Source organism: Oncorhynchus mykiss, chromosome 23 (genome assembly GCF_013265735.2).
Source record: "Oncorhynchus mykiss isolate Arlee chromosome 23, USDA_OmykA_1.1, whole genome shotgun sequence".
In the NCBI taxonomy this organism is placed as follows: Eukaryota; Metazoa; Chordata; class Actinopteri; order Salmoniformes; family Salmonidae; genus Oncorhynchus; species Oncorhynchus mykiss.
Window position 1 is genome coordinate 17,384,441 of NC_048587.1, and position 22,550 is coordinate 17,406,990.

Below are 22,550 nucleotides of genomic sequence, written 5' to 3' on the forward strand. Positions count from 1 at the left end.
TCCAGACTCACTTTTACCACTGTGTTAATCGGTTTTATCACCGTCATCACTCTACTTTGCATTTGTTTCATGTCATTTACCAGAAATATACAGACGACAAGAGCCGCAATTTAATGAGAATTCCGACCATAAATATTTATTGGAATTTGTTCTGTAAAATATGAGAAAGCGATAGGTGTTTACTGATCATATTTAAGCCCAAAGTTAGAGACAGAGATCAGAGACAGAGCTAGACAAAACAAAAAGAAAGAGTGTAAGAGAAAGAAAGAGGAGAGAGAGAGAGAGAGAGAGAGAGAGAGAGAGAGGGGAGAGAGAGAGAGAGAGAGAGAGAGAGAGAGAGAGAGAGAGAGAGAGAGAGAGAGAGAGAGAGAGAGAGAGAGAGAGAGAGAGAGAGCTTCAATCTGACAGGCTGTGATGGAAAGTGGGTAGGCTGGCAGTCATTGTGCTCCAAAGGTCATAGTGACCCCAGCCTGAATAGCAGCGAAATGATTCCTCTTTATGCAAGCTGACATAAAAAACATTTCCACACAGCGTGACCTGAGAAGGCTCCCAAAGCGGGATGTGCCACTGGACACGCACACATGGACGGACAGACAGACAGACAGACACACACACACACACACAGGTCTTCTGCTCATCACATCAACAGCTCAACAGTCACAGCCTCCCTCCACAGCAGTGGGAGGGAAATCAATGGCCGACACGTAGACAAAGGAAAATCAAACCTGCAGATCTGAGAGCGTTCATTCTCTTCACTCACTTCCCCGATTACATCTAATGAGTCATTCTGATTGGGTACAGGATGACAAGATTGTATTTACCGTGGCACACACACACACAGAGATAGAGAGCAGTCTGTCTGCGTTGACATTTGCTCTACTAATATCTCAATGGATGTGAAATGACATCTTTTCTGCTGGGTCATTTTTCATCTTGTCATTGTGTTCTGTTCAGTAGATATGGGGATAGAGTTAGTTGTTTGGGGAGTTTTTGACCGTAAAGCACATACAGTACACCATTTGCAATATTCCCTCCACTAAACCAGGAATGAAGGTTCAGTTATGCATGACAAGCGAGAGTTGTATCTCTCTTGAACATCAGAACCTTGGCATGATGATTGAATCTTCTCTGCATCATCTATTTAATTTTTCTGACATGCTTTTCCCAATGTAGACTGAATCACATTCCAACATGCATTCACCACTCCAAACAGCTGACGAGGACCAAATCTAATGGAAATGGCATCTGCATCTAGCATAAATCAGTCTTAACTAAAGAGGGAAAATGAAAGACACGAGGGATCTGTTGAAAGGGGTTAAGAGTTCACTGCTAGGAGCACACTGTTGCACGGCTAGGCATGTTAGCATGGTCATGGATCAACTGCCGCTGAATTCATGGGTTCTAAACTCCCGTCAAATTGAAGAATACATGGCACTCCAGACTGTAGGCTCGCTGCAGGTGCCGATAGGGACAGATAGGAAGGAATAATGAAAAACCAAGAAGCAGATTAAAAGGGTTTATCGTCTGGAGCAATTGGATTTTGACGGAAATCGACCTTATTGATGTTTGCTGCAATTTACCAGAAACTAAGCAAGTGTGAACTGTAAAAGCACACATCTAAACACACACAAAAATAGACATACACACACATAGATTGGGCTCTATTTCAACAAACCTAACGCAATGGTGTGTCAGAAATATTTTTGTATAATTTCACAACCGGAATTATGGGCACAGTGGCTGGCAGGGGCGTGAAAGGGCTGGGTTTTGATGAATAAACAAGTTGTAGGTGTGTCAATGCTTGACCCCTCACTGGCCAATCAGCATATGCTCCATAGCAAAATGTTGGGTTGCTTCAAGATGTTTATTTACGCCATTGTATGTATTGCGCTGTCATCAACTCCTATTTGAATGTTACTCCGTAATAGCCTAGTTTGTTAAATAGCCTACAGAAACAAAATAACAAAATGTATGTAGGCCTAGCCCATCTTTGCTAAATATGTTCAACATGTTTGTAGTCAACATTGTAAGAAGCCTAATTGAATGGCTTCATTATGGAAATACAGTGCACTCAAAGTGTTCAGACCACTTGACTTTTTCCTCATTTTGTTGCATTACAGCCTCATTCTAAAATGTCTAAATTGTTTTTTTTTTTCCCCTCATCAATGTAAATACAACATCCCATAATGACAAAGCAAAAACAGTTTATTTTAATTTGTACAAATGTATTATAAATAAAAAGCTGAAATATCACATTTACATAAGTATTCAGACCCTTTACTCAGTATTTGTTGAAGCACAAGCTTGTCACACCTGTATTTGGGGAGTTTCTCCCATTCTTCTCTACAGATCCTCTCAAGCTCTGTCAGGTTGGATGCGAAGCATTGCTGCACAGCTATTTTCAGGTCTCTCCAGAGATGTTTGATCGGGTTCAAGTACGGGCTCTGGCTGGGACACTCAAGGACATTCAGAGACTTGTCCCGAAGCCACTACAGCATTGTCTTGGCTGTGTGCTTAGGGTTGTTGTCATGTTGGAAGGTGGACCTTCACCCAGTCTGAAGTCCTGAGTGCTCTGCAGCAGGTTTTCATCTCGCTGTACTTTGCTCCGTTCATCTTTGCCTCTACCCTGACTAGTCTTCCAGTCCCTGCTGCTGAAAGACATCCCCAAACAATGCTGCCACCACCATGCTTCACTGTAGGGATGGTGCCATGTTTCCTCCAGATGTGACGATTGTCATTCAGACCAAATAGTTCAGTCTTGGTTTCAGCAGACCAGAGAATCTTGTTTCTTTAGGTGCCTTTTGGCAAACTCCAAGCTAGCTATCATGTGCCTTTACTGAAGAGTGGCTTCCGTCTGGCCACTCTACAATAAAGGCCTGTTTGGTGGAGTGCTGCAGAGATGGTTGTCCTTCTGGAAGGTTCTCCCATCTCCACAGAGGAACTCTAGAGCTCTGTCAGAGTGATCATCGAGTTCTTTGTCACGTCCCTGACCAAGGCCTTTCCCCCCCGATTGCTCAGTTTGGCCAGGCAGCAGGCTCTAGGAAGAGTCTTGGTGGTTCCATTTAAGAATAATGGAGGTTACTGTGTTCTTGGGGACCTTCAATGCTGCAGACATTGTTTGGTACCCTTCCCCAGATCTGTGCCTCAACTAAATCCTATCTCAGAGCTCTACGGACAATTCCTTCGACCTCATGGCTTGGTTTTTTCCCTGATGTGCACTGTCAACTATGGGACCTAATATATACATGTGTGTGCCTTTCCAAATCATGTCTAATCAATTGAATTTACCACAGGTGGACTCCAATCAAGCTATAGAAACATCTCAAGAATGATCAATGGAAACAGGATTCCCCTGAGATCAATTTAATAGGTCTGAATAATAATGTAAATTAGGTATTTATGTTTTTTATATTTAATACATTTGCAAACATTTCTAAAACTTTTTTTGCTCTGTAATTATGGGGTATTGTGTGTAGATTGTTGAGGAATTGTATTTATTTCATCCATTTTAGAATAAGGCTGTGACGTAACAACATGTGGAAGAGGTCAAGGGGTCTGAATACTTTCTGAATGGCACTGTATCGTTAAACATAGCACTCACACTGATAGGCCTACTGTAAATTGCATTATGTCTGCTATGTCTGAGCCATGGACATGCCAAACATTGTCCATAAACAAGATTCAATTCACTATTGATCAGACTTAAAAAAAGAGAGTGAATCATTTGAATCAAAATGAAAGAACTTGTTTTAAATGGGCTCGGTCTTGATACAGTTACAGGCACCATAATTGCTCCCCGTGGGTATATAATATGAAGGTAGATTATGGAGGCTTTTACACACGTGCAAAATAATCACTGGAGACGGCAAAAAGAATCATACAAAGGCGATGTCCGCTCACTGTTTTGCTGCTCCCGAACTTGTTCTTTTAATAAAGCTTTGGTGATTCATATTTGTTTCAAAGCAGTCTCACGAGCCAAACACTGTTTGAGAAATGCATTGAGCAGGGCAACATAAAAACAAACATTGAGTGGCGGGGAGGTTTGGTTTTTAATCAAATGAAATGAAAAACAAACTGTCTTGTCGAAATAGGGCGGGGTCAGAAGCATGATATCAAAAAATCACTTCTCTCCTTCGTTTGGCACTACGTGCACATTCAGGCCTCTAGATGTCTTTATGCATAACATTCGCACATCTATACAAAATACTAGGCTCCTGTCAATTATACCGTTGCCTTTGTGCGAGGCACATTCTCCAGAACATGTGCAGTTGATATGGAATTGTTAGAGGACTGAATAGTTTAGAGGAGCGCGTCTTTGGTAGTCAGACGAGGGGCGCTCTTTGAAAATGGGGATGGATTAGACTACTTGAACAAGAGAAATGAAGTAGGCAGGTATGTGAATTGTGAACAATGAAAAAGCATGAGGGCAAAAAAAAACTCCAATATTTCAAGTCACTCTCAGTAGACTATTTAAAACCCCTTTATTCATAGGCTACTTGGACAATGGCCAGGATAAAAAAGACTAAGGGGAGGGTAGACTATGCTTCGGTTTTAATCAAATTAAACGGAATGGGGGGGGGTTTCTAAATACGAGATTTACTGGTACAAAAGGCACATCTCTCCTTCCATGGGCACTATGCGTCATGGCTGGATAAGCTCCGCTTCTGCACCCAGAATCCACTCCATTACCAACTGTGTTACTGATAAGACCTGCTTTGGATGGGTCTTATAAAACCTCCCATTAGCGCTGCATGAAATTGTCACTTTTGTGCTTATTTTTAAAAAAAAGACCCACCTAAAATATTGCCACCTCTCCCAACTCAGCGCCTGCTGATGCTAGACAGGTCAATTGCAGAACGTGCGTTTGACACTTGCGCCACCTGGAAATAGAACCCATCTAAACACAAATGGGTACTCACGCTAGCGCACACAATAAAAAAAATGTAAGACACAAACACACACACACACGCACACTGAAAAACACACGCTCCAGCGTCTGTGGCCGGCTGCTGAATTGTGCTACTGTGTGAGTTGTGCAGAGAGAGACAGAGAGTGGCCCTTTCTGTGTCTGTGCTTGGCAGCGTTTAGCTGTGGGAGCGGGAAGGGCCCACGGCAACACTGTCACAGCAGAGTTGGAGGTAGAGAAGAGCAAAAACTACCATGTGTTTGTTGTGTTTGAAACCATTCCACAGATTCCGCTCCAGTCATTACCACGAGCCCATTCTCCCCAATTAAGGTGCCAGCAACCTCCTGTGATATTCCTAGCTGGGAGGTTTTAAGAAGAGACACACAGAGGTTGATGTGAGAACATGACTCGTGGACTACTGCCATTGACACTGACAGCTAAAGTAGAGGGCCAAGCAATCACGGGCAACAGACTCTCACACGTGCATCCCTGACCAGAACCACATCACAGCAGTATACAGACTGTAACAGTGGAGGTGTTAAGATAGCCTTACTGGACTCACTGATATGAGTGACAACACAGCACCACTCACTGGCCCAGGCCAACAACTACAAGCTGAAGGCAGACTAGAAAGCAAACAGACCAAGAGTCATCCATTGGTGTCCATTGTCCAAGATCGAAAAGCCTCCACACCTCCCTACCGTATAATCGGAGAGGAATGTGCAGAGGACGACACTGTATTGTCCTTAAACACTCCCAAAAACACACACACACACACACACACATTATATCGATGCTACGCTGCTGCTCAAAGAGAATTGAACATAACAGTACCACTCAAGGACAGAACTAGACAAAGGAGGCTGGTGGGGCGGAGCTATAGGAGGACGGGCTCATTGTAACGGCTGGAATGGGATGAATGGCAAGGAGTCAAACGGGGTTTTCCATATGTTTGATGTGTTTGATACCGTTCCATCCATTCCATCCCAGATCTTATATACCAGCCTCCTCTGGAACGACAGTAGACTCAGAGTCCGGGGGATTTATTCCCGCAGTGCCTTCTCTTCATAGGCTATTAATCACTGCAGTCTTCAATTATTAAAAAGTATTGATGTTTACAGTAGATACAGGAGCCCATTGTGCGTTTTGTTTTTGGCTCCCGAAGGCTTGGCTCAGAGTGTTTTCTAAAAGTACGTTCACTGTGATTCTGTAGACGACGCTCACGCACACGTCAGGTCAATGCCTTTTCCCCACCCCCTCTTCTTCTCATCTTTACCGCTTTTCCCCGCCCCCTCGTCTTCTCATCTTTACCGCTTTTCCCCGCCCCCTCGTCTTCTCATCTTTACCGCTTTTCTCCACCCCCTCGTCTTCTCATCGTTACCGCTTTTCCCCGCCCCCCCGTCTTCTCATCTTGACCGCTTTTCCCCGCCCCCTCGTCTTCTCATCTTTACCGCTTTTCCCCGCCCCCTCGTCTTCTCATCTTCACCGCTTTTCCCCGCCCCCTCGTCTTCTCATCTTCACCGCTTTTCCCCGCCCCCTCGTCTTCTCATCTTTACCGCTTTCCCCGCCCCCTCGTCTTCTCATCTTTACCGCTTTTCCCCGCCCCCTCGTCTTCTCATCTTCACCGCTTTTCCCCGCCCCCTCGTCTTCTCATCTTCACCGCTTTTCCCCGCCCCCTCATCTTCTCATCTTTACCGCTTTTCCCCGCCCCCTCGTCTTCTCATCTTTACCGCTTTCCCCGCCCCCTCGTCTTCTCATCTTCACCGCTTTTCCCCAAATCAAAGTTGTGATCAAGTTCTGTCTTGTTGCGTTACGTTTTGAAAACGCATTGTTGCTCTAGGCGTGGAGATGAATCATCCCAGTGATGTGGAAAAGTTTGACTGATGAACAAAGTGTTTCTCCTCCCATTCGTTACTCTGGCAGATGAGCCGATTAAGGGCTGAAGTAAATATCAAAGATGCGGTGGCAGATTGGATACCCTGCTGCTACTGAATCTAGATCTGGGCTCCTGCTGGATCTTTTCAAACTGCCAAGCAAATCGCTTCAGTAAATAATTGCTGATAATTGGTAGGAACGTTTGTGTCTTTCGGTGTCTGGCAGGATCGGATGCCATTTGGTTGCTTTGTCGATTTGGATTCTGTCTGTGTGTGTGTGTGTGTGCGTGCGTGCGGCATGTGTGAGAGAGCTGAGTGTCTGTGTACTGATGTGAGACAGTCATACAGTGTGTGTCTGTGCTCCAAGTCTTACATACCGTGCAGACATGAGTCGCCGTTCAACATATTCTGCTCTCTGTGTGACTGTTCCTGTGTCTCTGTGCGACTGTTCCTGTGTCTCTGTGCGACTGTTCCTGTGTCTCTGTGCGACTGTTCCTGTGTCTCTGTGCGACTGTTCCTGTGTCTCTGTGCGACTGTTCCTGTGTCTCTGTGCGACTGTTCCTGTTTCTCTGTGCGACTGTTCCTGTGTCTCTGTGTGACTGTTCCTGTGTCTCTGTGTGACTGTTCCTGTGTCTCTGTGCGACTGTTCCTGTGTCTCTGTGTGACTGTTCCTGTGTCTCTGTGCTCCAGGCGGAGGGAGAGGACAGCCTGAAGAAGATGCAGCTGATGGAGCTGGCCATCCTCAACGGCACCTACCGAGACGCCAACATCAAGTCACGTAAGGATGACATCACCGCGCCCCTCTCCATAGGGAGGGGGAGGGGGGCACTGACTAACACGGTAGAACAGCCCTTTGTGTGTCCGGGAGCAGTGTAATTCAAACTGCTCCTTTTCGCTCACGACTAGCCCAGGAGCGTTGTGCGGTGCCATGAATTGAACAGAGTGTGCTTTTGGCTTGCCACGTTCAGCGTTCCCCTCAGTGCATTTTTCGTTGTTTCTTTAGTTACTTTGGTTTCCCTTCTGTCCTATTGGGTGGCACTCGGTCAAGTTCTTTTGAAGGAGGAAGAGAGGTCTGGCTCTGACTGGGCGTCCATTTTGTGTCGCTGAGGGAGATGCGTGCCTCATTCCAATCGCATGGTGTTTGTGCTGAACAGATCCCAGCCAGCACTGTTGTGCCCGAATCAAACTCCGTGCTAGAGATGAATGGAGGCAATCCTTGAAGACCTCTCTTATATTGTGCTAAATGCTGTGTAGTGGAAGCTAAGTAAGGCCAGTCTGTCGAACAGTTTGTTTATGTAGCTTTTTCTCCGGTTCCTGACTTATCTGATATTCTTTGAGTGTGTCCTATGATATGTGTGATAGATGCTAACTTGTGTTTTGTATCCTCCTTTTTCTTCCACTTCTCTCCACCTCTCTTCCCCCTCTGGTCTCTCCACACACCCCTCCCTCTTCCTCCTCCTCCACCTCTCCTCCCCCTCTGGTCTCTCCATCACCCCTCCCTCTTCCTCCTCCTCCACCTCTCCTCCCCCTCTGGTCTCTCCCTCTTCCTCCTCCTCCACCTCTCCTCCCCCTCTGGTCTCTCCAAACACCCCTCCCTCTTCCTCCTCCTCCACCTCTCCTCCCCCTCTGGTCTCTCCACACACCCCTCCCTCTTCCTCCTCCTCCACCTCTCCTCCCCCTCTGGTCTCTCATCACCCCTCCCTCTTCCTCCTCCTCCACCTCTCCTCCCCCTCTGGTCTCTCCACACACCCCTCCCTCTTCCTCCTCCTCCACCTCTCCTCCCCCTCTGGTCTCTCCACACACCCCTCCCTCTTCCTCCTCCTCCACCTCTCCTCCCCCTCTGGTCTCTCCACACACCCCTCCCTCTTCCTCCTCCTCCACCTCTCCTACCCTCTGGTCTCTCCATCACCCCTCCCTCTTCCTCCTCCTCCACCTCTCCTCCCCCCCTGGTCTCTCCACACACCCCTCCCTCTTCCTCCTCCTCCACCTCTACTCCCCCTCTGGTCTCTCCATCACCCCTCCCTCTTCCTCCTCCTCCACCTCTCCTCCCCCTCTGGTCTCTCCACACACCCCTCCCTCTTCCTCCTCCTCCACCTTCTCCTCCCGTGTTTTCCGCACACTCCAGCTGCCCTTGCCTTCTCTCTTGCAGCGAACGCCCAGGCGCCCCGCATCATCGCCGGCCCCGCCCCCATGCCCCAGAACACCCTGCGCACTTCCACCCCGGCCGGCCCCACCCTAATGCCCCTGATCCGACAGATCCAGACCTGCATGCCCAACGGCTCGCCCCACCCGGGCGTCATGACCCAGGGTCCCGAGTCGGGCCTCATATACGCGTCGCCGTACGATTACCCCTACACGCTGGCCCCTGCCACCTCCATCCTGGAGTACCCCATCGACTCCAGCGGGGTGTTAGGTAAGCATGCGTGCCCCTGCGATTGCCCCGCAGCCCCCCACCAACACCACCACCCCCATGGCCAGTGGAATCCCGCCCCCACGTTGATCCTGCGCCACTCCTCCTAAATACGGCCCCGCCCCCCCATTCACACTTTTGTGACGACCCCCCCCCCCCCTCAGAATAATACCACACTCCCCTGTCTCTCGCCCTCGCCCGCCCCAGCCTCCCAGGAGATACCACTGAAAGAGAGGGGTCAGCAACAGAAAGAAAAAAAAAACATTCCAGCTCTTTACTGCATCTTTCTTTTCACTATCATGAGACAATTCTCTCCTCTAAAAAGCCCTTTAAGAAATGTGTGCATAAATGAACTGGAAGTTAAGAGCTCTACTGGCTCTGTGATTTGTAAGAGGGAGCGGTTTCATTCGGAAAAGGGTCCTTACCCTCCTCTCTCCCAGTCCCTGCATACACACGCAGCCCCATGGCTTTGAAAAAAGCCACTTTAGAAAATATCATATTACAAACACGACTTGACTCCATTAAGACAGACTGTACCCAAAGGCACATTGTAAATCTGAACTGTTACCAATGCACCAAAAGGTCAACAGCAGCGTGTCCAATTGGGTTGAGCACATTCCAGACAGCCAGGGTGTCAGCCATTAGTAGCCAGAGTTCCGCCTAATGCAGTGCACCAAGCCCCCAACTGTGTCTGGGTGAAGGGAGAGGGGAGTGGGGATTCTGGGTTGGGGGGGTGAGGCTGGGTGGGTGGGGGTGTTACTGTGAAGGGGGGGGGTCGAGGAGCGGCGGAGCCCAGTGAAGATTTCACCCTGTCTCTCTCTCTTGTGTGACCTATACAGCGTCCTCAAAGGCCGAAGAGCTGCCCCTCTACCTGGGGTTTCAGACCTGTCACTTTCCCATCACTGTGCAGCGAGGAGAGCCCTGCAACCGGCCTCCCTTTTAAAGAAACGTCCCTTCCCTCCCTCTTTCCCTCCACCCCCTCAAACAACACACACCCACCTCCTCATCTCCCTCCTCCCTCCCCGCCACCACACGCTGGACTGGTTGAGGATTGGCCCTCTCTGAACAACCACAAGCCACAAGGGGAAGCCTCGGCCCTTCCTCTTTTAATGTCTGTTCAAAGTGACGTGTGTTGTTACTGATCAACCCTTTTTGATTTCCTGTCCTGATGATGATGATGATATATTTGTGTATGATGATGAGGGAGAACTGAGCTCCACCTTGCTGCAGACCCCCCTGGGGGCGCCCCCCTCTCTCTGGGTGTGGCTTGGGGGCGTCCTGAGGGGTAACATGGGGACGGTGAGGGGTCAGAGGGGGTCGACAGAGAGGGCTTGCGGAGCCAATGGGGGAGATGGTGTGTATTGGCGATGGGGCACCTGCAGTTAAAGTGTCTAGGCTTCACAGGCTTTATTCACATTCTGTCCCGACACTGACAGTCTTAACTTCACTCTCATGAGAAATATTCACAGAATGAGACTTTCAGCCCAAACGACAGTCAGTGAGTGAACAACATAGCCCTTTTGTATAACGCATTTTTGCATGAACTCAAACGGAGTGTCCTAAAATGGCTTCGGGAATAGGGGCCTGGTGTGTGTTGACAGGAACTCCTGCCACTAATTCACCGTTCCCTTCCTTTATTCAATAGGTGTGGCTTTCCCCACGAAAGGCTAAAAGAGTTTCACGGATCCTTACTGAGCCCCTCATTCGATCTGAGTGTTGACACACATGTGCTTTTGTTTCACAGCTGCCTTGAGTGTAATGAACCAAGAGCCGGGCATATAGCAGTCAGACAGGCAGACAGACCGGCAGACAGACACAGACAAGCAGACAGACACAGACAGGCAGATAGACACAGACGGGCAGACAGGCAGACAGGCAGGCAGGCAGGCAGACAGGCAGACAGACAGACAGAGGCAGACAGACAGAGGCAGACAGACAGAGGCAGACAGACAGAGGCAGACAGACAGACAGGCAGACAGGCAGACAGACAGACAGACAGACAGACAGACAGACAGACAGGCTCCCTCACTACTGATGTTTACACCGGCCAAACCTCCCCGAAGAGGCACAGGCCTTAACGCCATGCATTATGTGTGAGTGTGTATGTGCATCCTGTACACACATTCATAGAAGTATATTTTCGCAGACCTACGGTATGCGACTGTTCCACTGACTGCTATGTCTGGGATTGAACATCTATACAATACTGTCACGCTTTACTGATCACTTAATTCATTGCCTTTTTTTCTACCTATTCTTTTTATTTTTTATTTTATAAGAGATGTTCATTTTTTTTACTACTGCAAATGTGCCTAAAAGCTTTCATCTCTGGGCTTTAACCAGAGAGTGAGTGATCAGTATTATATTTAAAACAAATAACGGAAGAGATGCACTTCCTGATGCTCAACCTGAGATTATGTGACTAGTAAAGCTCCCCTCTGTGTGTGTGTGTGTGTGTGTGTGTGTGTGTGTGTGTGTGTGTGTGTGTGTGTGCATAAATGCCTAATTTCTGCAAATTTGTAACAAGGACTCAAGAAAACAATGGATCCTTACAGTCAAGGTTACTCCATTATCACAAATGCTACTATGTCCAAGATTTCTCCTTGTTACGATGAAGTATATGAGTATAATTTGTGCCTTAACATGTATTTCTAAAGATTTTTTCCTAATTGTGTTACGTGTTTGGTCGTATAAACCTTGATGATATGACGAATTGACTTGATGGAAACGGCGAAGGAGGAAATGACCTAATCCTTGTTTTGGTCATGTTGTTGCAATCCGAGCAGGTGCAGTGACTACTAAGGTTCGAAGGCACGAACTGCGGGTCCATCCTTACCAAAGGATAGTGACCGCAGACCGAGGTTAGTTTAGCCCTTATGCATTTGTGTTTCATTGCCAATGCCTGCTCACTGTTGGTCCCGATCTGTTTTGCAACATGTACAAATTGTTCAGCTAGTCGTTCCGGTTTGGGATGTGATGCAACATACTAAGCACCCTTCCTCGTCGTGGCCTCTGAGAAACATTTATTTGGAATACATTTGTTCTCAGAGTGCGTACGTGGAGGGCTGTACAAGGTGATTCTGAGAACTAGTGACCACAACACAGTAGCCGAATGATGCTTTTGCTATCTAGGTAGAGACACAAACATACACACCTGCATTTAAAACACACAAAAAAAACACTCCACTCTATTATTCCGATGACTTTATGACTCTGACATGATGTCGATGACAAATAATGGACGATACCCCTTTATTAAAAAAAGAAGATCAAACGACCTGTATTTTAGTTTCCCCCCCTCCGTTCAACGAGGAGGCTCGTAATTTTATTTCAAATGCACTTAAGTCTTCAGCTTCTTACGTGGATAATGTAGCGTTTTAATCGATAAATTATGTCCATTTGTATTTATTTGTTTGAGGAAATTCATGTTTTGGGAATCTGACCCGTTGTATTGTCAAGGACAACACAGAAGTGTAAACCTGTCATGTCATATATTTTTTTTCCATCTCCCCATTTTTACTACAGTATTTTTTTAAAGTCTCTCAACAACGGCGTTATAAGAAAAGAGGGATGGACACGTGGTAGGCTATAGACTGGAAATGGTTTTATTCTGCAGATAAGGTAAACAAACACAACAGTCAGAGCTTTCGCTCTCTAAAGTCCACACGGGTCACACCTTCTTCTCGAAGTCCATACAGACCTTATAATTCTCCCACTGAATACTGAGAATAACCGAGGTAGTAAACCAGAGAAGAAACCATTTGTCAAATTACGCGAGCAACAAGGAATTTGCGGGATCTGTTCTCTATCGGTGCCTTTTCTCTGTTTTATCCTTATACCCCTGGTGCTTAATACACCAAGTGTGCCTTGTACATACACCCACACTGTGTATCATCACATTTCACTACAGATCATTCCTTGTACCCAATCAAGTGAGTGTTTGCAATGTGCCAGAAAATAGGATGCAAATGCCAATTGAAAAACTGCCTACATGCAGACATTTTTGGATAAATCAACCTACATTTTAGTACATACGTTGAAGTTGAAAACCCAGTGAAATTGATTCAATTGTAATACTGTTTAAATAAGTCCAATTCACGAATCACCTTTTTTTTTTTGCTGCTAGATGATGTGGAACAATTAACATATATAATTAACAGTATATGCAAACTGGGTCTAAGGATATTCAGGTTTCGGCACTGTAGCGCTGTCTGTGAATTGCTTCTGAAAACTTGATAGCTCAAATCTGCCCTAAAACAAATAAATTAATATAAAAATAACTGTAATATGGAGTTACTTAAGAAGTGCATATTATGCAAAGGGTATTATTACTAAAAGGTCAAACCTTAATCCATAATGATAATGCATGATAATAATGGTAACGGATAGGTTACTGACCAATTTAATGACAAACCAACATCCAATGAAATTGCACAAAAGCCTGTATTCAATCTACCTCTTCATAGGTTTGGCTCCCACACTCTGATGAACAGTTTTACACCATTAAAACGTTGGTTTATTCAAACATTACGGTAATACAACGTAATGTGATTGACGTATCAGTACGGTTTGGGGGGTTGAACCATGAAGCAGGGGGGATTGAGTGCAGGCCAACCGGCCAAGCCTGTGTGTAAGAGGCAGGCTGACGGGTGGAAGCAGGGAGGAAGCTAAGAGATGTGGGCCTTTTTATCAGCTCATATTGGCAAAGCTGTTGAACGGTCTCAAAATAGTAAATACACTATCAAATAAGTACGTCAATTGGGGTCTAGAGATTTACAGTGCCTTCAGAAAGTATTCACAAACTGAATTTAAAATGGATTAAGTTGAGAGGTTGTGTCAGTGATGTAGACAACGCCCCATAATGTGGGATTGTTTTTAGAAATGTTTACAAATTAAAAATGAAAAGCTTAAGTCTTGAGTCAGTAAGTATTCAACCCTTTTGCCTAGTAAGCCTAGTAATAATATGCTTAACAAGTCACATAACAAGTTGCATGGACTCTGTGTGCAATAGTAGTGTTTAACATGATTTTTAAATGACTACCCCATCTCTCTACCCCACACATACAATTATCTTTAAGGTCCCTCAGTCGAGCAGTGAATTTCAAGCACAGATTCCACCACAAAGACCATGGAGGTTTTCCTATGTTTCGCAAAGGGCACCTATTGGTAGATGGGTAAAAAAAACAGACATTGAATATCACTTTGAGCATGGTGCAGTAATTAATTGTACACATTTGATGGTGTATCAATACACCCAGTCACTACAAAGATACAGGCCCCCTTCTTAAATCAGTTCCGGAGAAGAAGGAAACCGCTCAGTGATTTCACCATGAGGCTAATGGTGAAACAGTTACAGAGTTTAATGGCTGTGATAGGAAATAACTGACGATGGATCAACAACATTGTATTACTAACATAAATGACAGAGTGGAAAGAAGGAAGCCTGTAGGAAAAAAATATTCCAAAACATACATCCTGTTTGCAATAAGGCAGGCGCTAAAGTAATAGTGCAAAAAATGTGGCAAAGAAATACACGTTTTTCCCTGAATACAAAGCATTATGTTTGAGGCAAATCTAACCTAACACATCACTGTGTACCACTCTTCATATTTTGAAGAATGATGTTGGCTGCATCATGTTATGGGTATGCTTGTCATCGGCAAGAACGAGGGAGTTTTGTAGGATAAAAATAAATGGAATACAGCTAAGCATAGACAAAATCCTAGAGGAAAACCTGGTTCAGCCTGCTTTCCACCAGACACTGGGAGACAAATTCACCTTTCAGCAGGACAATAACCTAAAACACAAGGCCAAATATACACTGTTGCTTACCAAGATGACTTAAATCGGCTTGAACATCTATGGCAAGACTTGAAAATGGCTGTCTAACAATGATCAACGACCATCTTTTTATTTATTTATTTAAACCCGGTAAGTTGACTGAGAAAACGTTCTCATTTACAGCAACGACCTGGGGAATAGGTTTAGGGGAGAGAAGGGGGATGAATGACAGCACACTACACAGGGCAATGTCCCCAATCACTGCCTTGTGTTATTGGGATATTATTTGGGGGGGGGGGGGGGGACAAGAGGACAGAGTCCTACACCACTTCCAGCAGCATCTGGTGTCCTATCTAGGGACTGACACGGACCAACCTTTCTTAGCTTTTGAGGCAAGCCAGCGGTGGGATGCAGGGTGGTATGCTGCTGGTTAAAGCCAGCGGTGGGATGCAGGGTGGTATGCTGCTGGTTGAATACTTATCTAATCAAGATATATTACTCTTTTATTTCCCATTAATAAATAAAAAATCTTCCACTTTGACATTACAGAGTATTTTGTGTAGATCATTGACAATCTTTTTTTCAATTAAATCCATTTAATCCCACTTTATAACACAACAAAATCTGGGAAATGTAAAAGGGTTTGAATACGTTCTGAAGGCACTGTATACAGTATATCCTCTTTAGATTTTCCTCTGGACACTTTACAGTGCATTAGAAAGCATTTTACAACAGCTCTCAACGATACAGTTCTTAAGCTCTTAATACAGTAAGATTTACAGTATTTAGTCACTCTGGTAAAGAAGTCTTCTTTTCTTTACATCTGTTTGGTTGTTGCTTCATTTGAAAAGAGAGACTACAGCACAAATCTTATTTTGCACTGAATGATTTTTTTTTTTTTTAAAGTCAAAAGCATTCTTCATCTCCTCTGCTGCAGTCAGAATGGCAGAACCTCAGACGATGAAATGAAACATATGACCTAAGCTGCATACGTCTTAAACGGACCACTGTGGAGTGGACAGAGAATTCTAGGGTCCATTTTGGATGAGAAATTGCCAGAGTGTGAATGCATTTACCAGAAATGTTCCACTTGAGAATTAAAAAGAAAAAAAATAATAATAATGTTTTACCGTAAAGCTTCTTTAAATGTTTTGTTGTTGCAAAGAAAATAGTATTTACTTGTGGCTTCTTGAAATATATATATAAATATATATATAAAATATAAAGCAGGAATGTATATGAAATGTCAGAAATAGCAAGGATTATTCTATAGGGCTATTTGTAGGAAAGACAAATATCCATCATAGCAGCTTTATAGCACCACTTTAGAAAATGTCCTCTTATTTTTGAATATATTTTAGGGCTTTAAACAAAAGACAGGACCTTTTCAGTGTTTATATGCAAGTGCATTTTATATTATGTGTCCTGTAAATTGTATATTGTTTCCTAAGCTGAGGGCACTGGCTGAAGTGACGGCTTTGGCTCACAGCTTAACGTTTCATGGATAGTGTGCTATTTTAGAAAATACCATGTAGTGTTGCTTTGTATCATTAAAGCAAAGATTTTCATGCTTGTTGTAAATAGAAAACATACTTTGAAAAGGCAATAAAAAAATGATATTGAGTTTTTTTTTTTTTTTTAATGACAAACACCGTTTTGGCCTAAAATGATTTTTTCCACAGCGGTGTGGACTTCTTGAATTTCTCACTGTAACCTCTCTAAATGAATTCATTCCCAAACAATGAGACTTGTTAATATTCACTTCCACCACTACTAGCTGCTTGACTCTTGAACCTCTGAAGTGCTCTAATACTTATTAGCAGTCAGGTAACAATAACTTTACTGACTGTTGTCCACGACTATACCTTCCTCCGTCTCGTTTGGATCTTTCCCTCTGCCTAGATTTACTGTCCATTTACTTGACTGCTACTAACCATTTAGAACTACTGTAATTGTCTTTTTTAATTCCCTCCTTTTTAACACGTGAGCTTAAGGGACGGGACTGTCTTTCACGTTATGTAAAATCATGCTTTCATGACTTTACGACATTGTAAGGATATAGATGAGTAGCTCTTGCTGAACTCTTGTATTCAATCAACCCATCATATGAATTGTCCTTTTATCTAAACAAACAGAAGGATGCATTAATTGTTTTCATTTCTGACACAGCGTTTTGCGTCCAGCGCTCTGGCTTCGGTCAAAGCGAAGCGAAGCAAATGGAAACATATGGTGTCACGTGTAGATTGGTCGGTCGCAGTTGTGGCGAAATTGCATGGTGGATTGAATGGATGCATGGTATAGCTCTGATTAGTTAAGCCATGTTGTCATCCTGCTGTCGCTAGCTGAGACTAATCTCCTCTATCTTTTTTCTTTCCTTTCATTTTTGTTTCTCTCCTTTATAATTTCTCTCTTTTCTGTTTGTTTGTTTCTTAACACCCCCCCCCCCCCCCAGCCGCCACTGGCAACTAACCCCTGACCTTCTGACCTTCTGAAATCTTCAACCAATGACGACCTGGCCATTGCCCGCACATCAGTTCTTTGGTAGAAGGGGGAAAAAGCAGCCTTGGCTTGTTACAGTCAGTCAAGGCACAGCTTCTCATCACCTGACTAATGGACACACTACAATGGCTTGGCAGCCCCCTCCTGCCTGCCCAGTCTGCTTATTAGGGGGACAGATACTGGCTCTAGACCTGCACTGAATCATTGTTAAGCAATAAGGTCTGATATGCCCCCTCTTATCCTCCCTGACCGAGTCCCTGCCAATCAACCCCCAAACACACCACACTCTAAAACACCCTGGTAACGCCCCGTTGGTCGCCTCCTGAAGATCAAGAAGGATGCAAACCTCCACTCCCTGACCGCCCAAAATCACCGTACCCCCTGGACCTGCCACATCGCCCAGGTGACCTTCCCACTGTCATGGTAACTGAGCTGACTATGAATGTATAGCAGCGTGGTGAGTCCTGCCACCTCTCTCTCTCTCTCTCTCTCTCTCTCTCAGATATATATATATATATCTATCTCTCTCTCTCTCTCTCTCTCTCTCTCTCTCTCTCAGATATATATATATATATATCTATCTCTCTCTCCCTCTCTCTCTCTCTCTCTATCTACCCCTGCCAACTGATGACCCATCTCTCTTCACTGACTATGAAGTCCGAGGAGGTTTCATTTAAGCAGGACTTGAAGAGAGAATAGGGGCTCTATTCAGTCAGACAATCTGCATAGTGGTTGTTTTGGCTGTGTGTCAGAGGTGAAACTGCGTTAGAGCTGTCAAATCCACAAGTGGTTCCTGACATTGCCATTGGCTGCACGGAGTCACATTAAGAGAAATTCCATGCAGCCTTGATCACAAGTTCAATCACTGGAATATGAGATGTAATCTACACCTAGAAATTCTCATTATTTAATTTAATGATTTGGCGTCATTATTTCTATATAGCCTACACTTTCTTCTTCGGCACTTCCTAACGCGACTGGGATGGGTGTGGCTTTGTGACAGTGATCAAGAGCAGCTGCTCACCAACTTGACAGCTGCAATGCAGTTACACCTCCGACACCGGGTGTCGGGTGTTAACACGTCATCTGATTTCATCTAGGCCCTGGGGTCCAACAGAGAGTTTCAAAACTATAGAAGGGAGAGTACATGCCCCGTTACCTGGCATTGTCGTTGTTGTTTTTCTGCCATAAAGACATTTCTTTCAGTCAACTGTTTCTTTGAGGATGTAAAAGCCATGCTTGCCTATCTGCTGTACAAATGTATTGAAACTGTAGATACATGTGTAAAAATGGGGGAGAGCACCAATGTGAAGAAAATAGACACTTTTATTACACACGGGTGCTCATGGGAAAGAAAAAAATATATATTTTTCAAAAACATAGTCTTTTATACCTTCGACTATTGTAAAGAGAAATTTGTAATGAAACCCTTTATGTCATGAAAACTATCCTGTTTTCTTTCTGTGGATGGAGAGTGAAGACCAAAACAACCTTTCATTTTAATTCGGGGTTGAGGATTTAACTGAAGTGTAAAAAAAACGACAAAGTGCCTTATTTTACTCATATGGTTTCTGATATCTGAATGTGTCATCAGCCTTTAAGCTGCAGCACAAGTCAGTACACACAGTCTGTCAGCCACTGAGAGATGCCCTGAGACGGAGTCAGTCACCTCAGCCTTGTTGTTACACTAGACAGACACAGTAGGTCCCTTTCTGTAGGTACACAAGAGTACTTTTTGGTGGCTCCATAGCACAGAAGGCCGGTGGCAACTTAATTGGGGAGGACGGTTTCATAGTTATGCCTGGAATGGAATAAATTGAATGGTATCGAACACATCAAACACATGGTTTCAATCACAGGAGGCTGCTGAGGGGAGAACGGCTCATAATAATGTCTGGAATGGAGTAAATGGAATGGCATCAAACACCTGGAAACCGTGTGTTTGGTGTATTTGATCCCATTCCACTGATTCCGCTCCAGTCATTACCACAAGCCCGCTCTCCCCAATTAAGGTGCCGCCAACCTCCTGTGGTTTCCATGTGTTTGATGCCATTCCATTTACTCCATTCCAGACATTATTATGAGCCGTCCTCCCCTCAGCAGCCTCCTGTGCTCCATCGAGTAGTAATATCAATAGTATACCCAGGGCCGGCTCCAGTCATAAGCAACATAAGAAGTCCAACTCGTGCCAGCGTCGCCGTGGGACTCATTGGATTATGATGAGCTTTAAAACTGCAACAATTTCTCTCTACACCATGGTAAAATTGGTAGAATTGCAGGAAATTAGCTTTAAAACTGTAAAAATAAAAATAAATCTCTCTGCCCCAATGGCATAATGAGTAGAGTTGCCTGCAATGTGTTATGAAATTGAAAAAAAATTCTCTCCGCCCCATAGCAAAATCTGTAGAACTGCAGAAAACTTGCTTTAAAACTGCAGCATTTTCTCTACACCCAATGGCAACATGTGTAGAATTGCAGGACATTTACTTAAGAACGTACATTTGTCTCTCCGTCATCAAGAGGGGGGCCACAAAAAAAATGTGCCCGCTTGGTGTGGGGGGGGCCTCCCCCAACCAAATCTCTGTTAGGGCCCTCAAAATGATAGAGCCGGCACTGAGTATACCAATACTGTCCGAGTCAGTGTCTACACAGTCCTATCAATGTCCTAAATGGACAAATAGTATTATGTCTTTGTCTGTTGATGAGGGCCTCAGCTCAGAGTCGCCCAATTATTATATCCAGTAGTAGTAGCTGCTCATACCAGGACAGTCCCAAGGTTTTTTTTTGACATTCTCCAGATAGTCGAGCATGTCTTTACCTTTCCTTGAGTGGAGGGTCTGTGGTTCTTTATAAATAGACTGTGTTTCACTGTTTTACGTGCTGTTCTGGACTGGCCTTATGTAGGAGTTGTCATTGGCATAGACATCCCACTACCCATAGAGCTGAGCTCTCAACCATGATGTAGTTCTCTATCACCCATCACATGAGATGAGGACTTGTCTTTTTTTTCCCTCCTGATTTACTTTCTATAGAGGAGTATTGGGTCGGTAGTCTCAGTGACCAGACATCTGCTGACTCGGCATCTGTGGTAGTTCTAGGTGAAGGGTTTATGTGATTGTGGTAACTAGGTGGTTGACTGTAAAGCCTGTGTGTACTTCCCAGTCTACACCAAAACATTGCTCCACATCCCCTTCTTTATTTACTATGCAACAGAATGGCCTCTAGTGGTTTATGGAGAGTCTCTGTGTCTCAGATTGTGTCTTAATGTGTGTGCCGTTTAGTTTCAGTCTCAGTATTATGTTTCAGACATTGTTCTGTAGTGCAATTGCATATTATTATTATCAGTTATAAATGATGAATTAGTATGTATTCTCAATAATTATTATGATTATTGTCATACTTATTATTACCATTGTTATTAGTAATCTTATTATTATTTACGATAATGGATTGACTTTGAATTAAGACTAATATTTTACAATAAATTGATATTGGTGATAAAAGAATGGTGGCAAACGAATGGTTTTATTGGTTGTGAGTGAAAACATATCATAGCCAATAAAGCATGGCAATCCCATCCCTTAATAACCTGCATGTTATGCTATTATCAGAGGTTTTTATATGCTATTTTGATGCATTATTCTTGATCTGGTGTTTGTTTTCTGAGTGTGCAAATCAAGCGTGTTACAGGACTCCATGCTGTCAAACTCAACTGATTCTGTTAGCATTTACTCCATGAATTGTGTGTAACCATACCCAAATTATTGCCTACGGGAAAACAGTATGTCTATTTGCAGCCATTGTTCTAAGTTTATAATGTATTTTTATATCTTATTTTCTATGTGTGTAAGACAAAATATTAAATGATTTCTTTACAGATTTGAATTACATAAACGAGAAAATCAGCTACATTATTTGTTTCATTTGAGATTCTTTGTAGTTTATTAAATCAGTGTTTCATAATCCTGGTCCTGCTAATTAGAGTTTTTGCCCTAGCACTACACACCTGATTCCACTAATCAACTCATCGTCAAACCTTTGATTGGTGGAATCAGTTGTCTGGTGCTAGGGAAAAAACTCAAATGTGCACCCTTTGGGCACCCAGGACCATGATTAAGAAACACTGCATTAAATTAACTCCTTGACAAAGCCTTATCTCTATTACTGATTCCGATCATTTAAGTTTTTCCTTTCCTCACATTTAGGGATGTTTGGTTGTGGCATGTTTCATTTAGCCAGTATTATTTTAATAAATGTTTCCAAACAGACATATTAACAAAGAACACTTGTTTTATTACCATCCCGAGGGCACTACTTAACTTTAGAGAGTCTGCCTCAAAAGGCTATAGAAGTTATTACCGTATAATGCGGTGGTAAGCTATGAAACACTAGATGACACATACATCTAGCTATGAAGTCCTAACCCTCTTACATCATTGGGCCATTTGACTCAATCAAACATAGTAGATGCTTATTTTATGAGCATGTTGTTCTCTCAATAGTTACTGATAAAAATGACCTTACATTTCAGAGTACTTGAAATAGATTTGAACGATCATGTTTAAAAACTTCTCATTATCTTAATTTGCCAAAGTATTCATCTCTGTTTTATTTCAAACCCCCATAAAATACCCAAGTTTGAAGTAAATTTGAGATGCGTCTACGGTCCGTGTTTTTCAGCGTGGCTGTATTGACTCGAGTACAGTAACCATGGCTACTCTCCTCTGCATCTAGGGTAAAAGATAAATAGATTGACCATCTTTTGTTATGGAAATGCTGTAGCTTGATGGTTTCATATAGAATCCTAGACAATTTGGACATCCCAGAGGAAGAACGTTTTCATTGGCCTAGAAATCTGCACTATTCTGAAGAGTTTATGGAAAAGTATGGGCGGGAAATACAAGCAGTGGGTGGCACAATTTCGGTAGGTACAAACCCTAAGGTTCTTAAACAAATTAAACTTGACAATATCTTACTACGTCGTGGCGCAATAAGAAACATTATATTCCACAACACAGGCTGAAACCTGAAGAGCTACGTCGTAGCGTACTGAGAAACATTATATTCCACAACACAGGCT

The 22,550-nt window shown here is 43.9% G+C and overlaps 1 protein-coding gene across 5 annotated transcripts in view; it reads left to right on the forward strand.

Annotated features, from left to right (window-relative positions):
- Positions 1 to 19,356, forward strand: part of LOC110502352 (protein quaking) — a 103,600-nt gene extending 84,244 nt beyond the window's left edge. For 2 of the 5 annotated variants that reach the window (XM_036959644.1, XM_036959646.1), the window contains 4 exons: positions 7,471 to 7,558; positions 8,906 to 9,193; positions 11,977 to 12,051; positions 17,424 to 19,356. In XM_036959644.1, coding sequence (XP_036815539.1) covers positions 7,471 to 7,558; positions 8,906 to 9,193; positions 11,977 to 12,051; positions 17,424 to 17,440 — 468 coding nt within the window. In that variant the 3' untranslated portion in view covers positions 17,441 to 19,356. Of the gene's footprint in view, positions 1 to 7,470; positions 7,559 to 8,905; positions 9,194 to 10,029; positions 13,448 to 17,423 lie in introns of those variants that run through there. The other 3 variants (XM_036959643.1, XM_036959645.1, XR_005039092.1) reach the window with 2 other exon arrangements.
- Positions 19,357 to 22,550: the final 3,194 nt, after the last annotated feature.